The sequence below is a fragment of the Mesitornis unicolor genome, unplaced genomic scaffold (genome assembly GCF_000695765.1).
Source record: "Mesitornis unicolor isolate BGI_N332 unplaced genomic scaffold, ASM69576v1 scaffold6287, whole genome shotgun sequence".
NCBI lineage: Eukaryota > Metazoa > Chordata > Aves > Mesitornithiformes > Mesitornithidae > Mesitornis > Mesitornis unicolor.
Genome location: NW_010195613.1, coordinates 1 through 1,309, shown reverse-complemented (window position 1 = coordinate 1,309; position 1,309 = coordinate 1). Strand labels below are relative to the sequence as shown.

Genomic DNA, 1,309 nt, shown 5'->3' with positions numbered 1-1,309 from the left:
AAGGTGTGGGGCTCGCCACTACGACCGGCGCAGCATGCGCATCGAGGTGACCTGCAACCACTGCACCAAGCGCCTGGTCTTCTTCAACAAGTGCAGCCTCCTCCTGCACGCGCGGGAGCACAAGGACAAGGGCTTGGTGATGCAGTGCTCCCATCTGGTCATGAGGCCCATCGCCTTGGACCAAATGATTGGGCAGCCCGACATCACCCCCTTGGTTTCAGTCACTTCCTTTCCTGCTGGTAAAGTGACCGGCGTGGCTCAGGATGCCTTGGTCACAGCCAACGGGGCTCAGGACCTCCCCATCCTGCCCCTGAGCAACAGCTCGGAGCAAAGCAACTACAGCTGCTTCAGGTGCCTGGAGTGCAAGGAGCAATGCAAGGACAAAGCCGGGCTGGCCGCGCATTTCCAGCAGGCGGTGACTGCGGGGACCACCAGCAGCACGGTAGCCAGGGAGGTGGTGGTGGGAGGTCAGGGAGGTGGTGGTGGCAGGGCAGCAAACGGGAGCAGAGGCCTCTGCAAACGCAACCTGGGCAGCCCCTGCCCCGTTCTTCCCCGTTTAAACTCATGCAGGGAGGAAAACGCATGGGTTGGGTGTTGGTTTTTGTGCCCGTGAGGCAATGAAGCTGCCCCATGGGTGCAGGAGGGAGGGGAGAGCCGGGCCCTGAGCATCGGTACCCGCTGTGGGACATCGCTGTCCCCACAGAGCTGCTGGGCACTGCTTCCTCTTTCGCGGCTGAAGCACAAACGAAGCCTGGACAAACCAGGGCGTGTATGGGTTGGTTTATATTTAATTTTTCCCCCTCTTCAAGAGCCAACTTTGAGATCCTGGCACTTCCTGCAGCTCCCAATGCAGGTTTGTTCGGGCAGGCGGTGTCCAGCGAACACCTGGGGTGTTAAAAAGGCATGGAGGGACCACGGACCCGCAGAGGACCCCGTCCTCACCTTCCCCTTGTGCAGAGGTGGTCGGCCCCTCAGCTTCCTTTGCGCAGAGGGAATTGGCCGTTTCCTGGTAACCCTGTTTACTCCAGAGCTGCTCCTGGACGCTGCTCAAGCACAGACGTTGCAGCCCCACAGGAGAGCTGCTCCCTGCTCGCAGGTCATGGGAGATGCTCGGGCTTGGCAGGGTTGTCCTGAGGAGCTTTCTTGTAACAGGGAGGCATTTGTCACCCTCACCCCCTCTCCTTTGGCCTTGATATGGAGGGTTTGGGACACTGGGGGATGTCTGTGGCAGGAGGAGGAGATTGGGGACAGGAGAGCTGGGGACATCGTCCTCATCGCCCTGTGGGCACCGGCTGCCTCTGAACGTAAC

General features: G+C 60.4%; 1 protein-coding gene across 1 annotated transcript in view; it reads left to right on the top strand.

The window, feature by feature from the left end:
• The window catches only part of ZNF687 (zinc finger protein 687), a gene marked incomplete at its 3' end in the record, with an annotated part of 2,321 nt that extends 1,854 nt beyond the window's left edge, over positions 1–467 (top strand). Inside the window, exon 2 of the mRNA XM_010188175.1 lies at positions 10–467. Within this exon, the coding sequence (XP_010186477.1) occupies positions 10–467 (458 nt within the window). The remainder of the gene's footprint in view (positions 1–9) is intronic.
• Between the last annotated feature and the right edge of the window lie 842 nt (positions 468–1,309).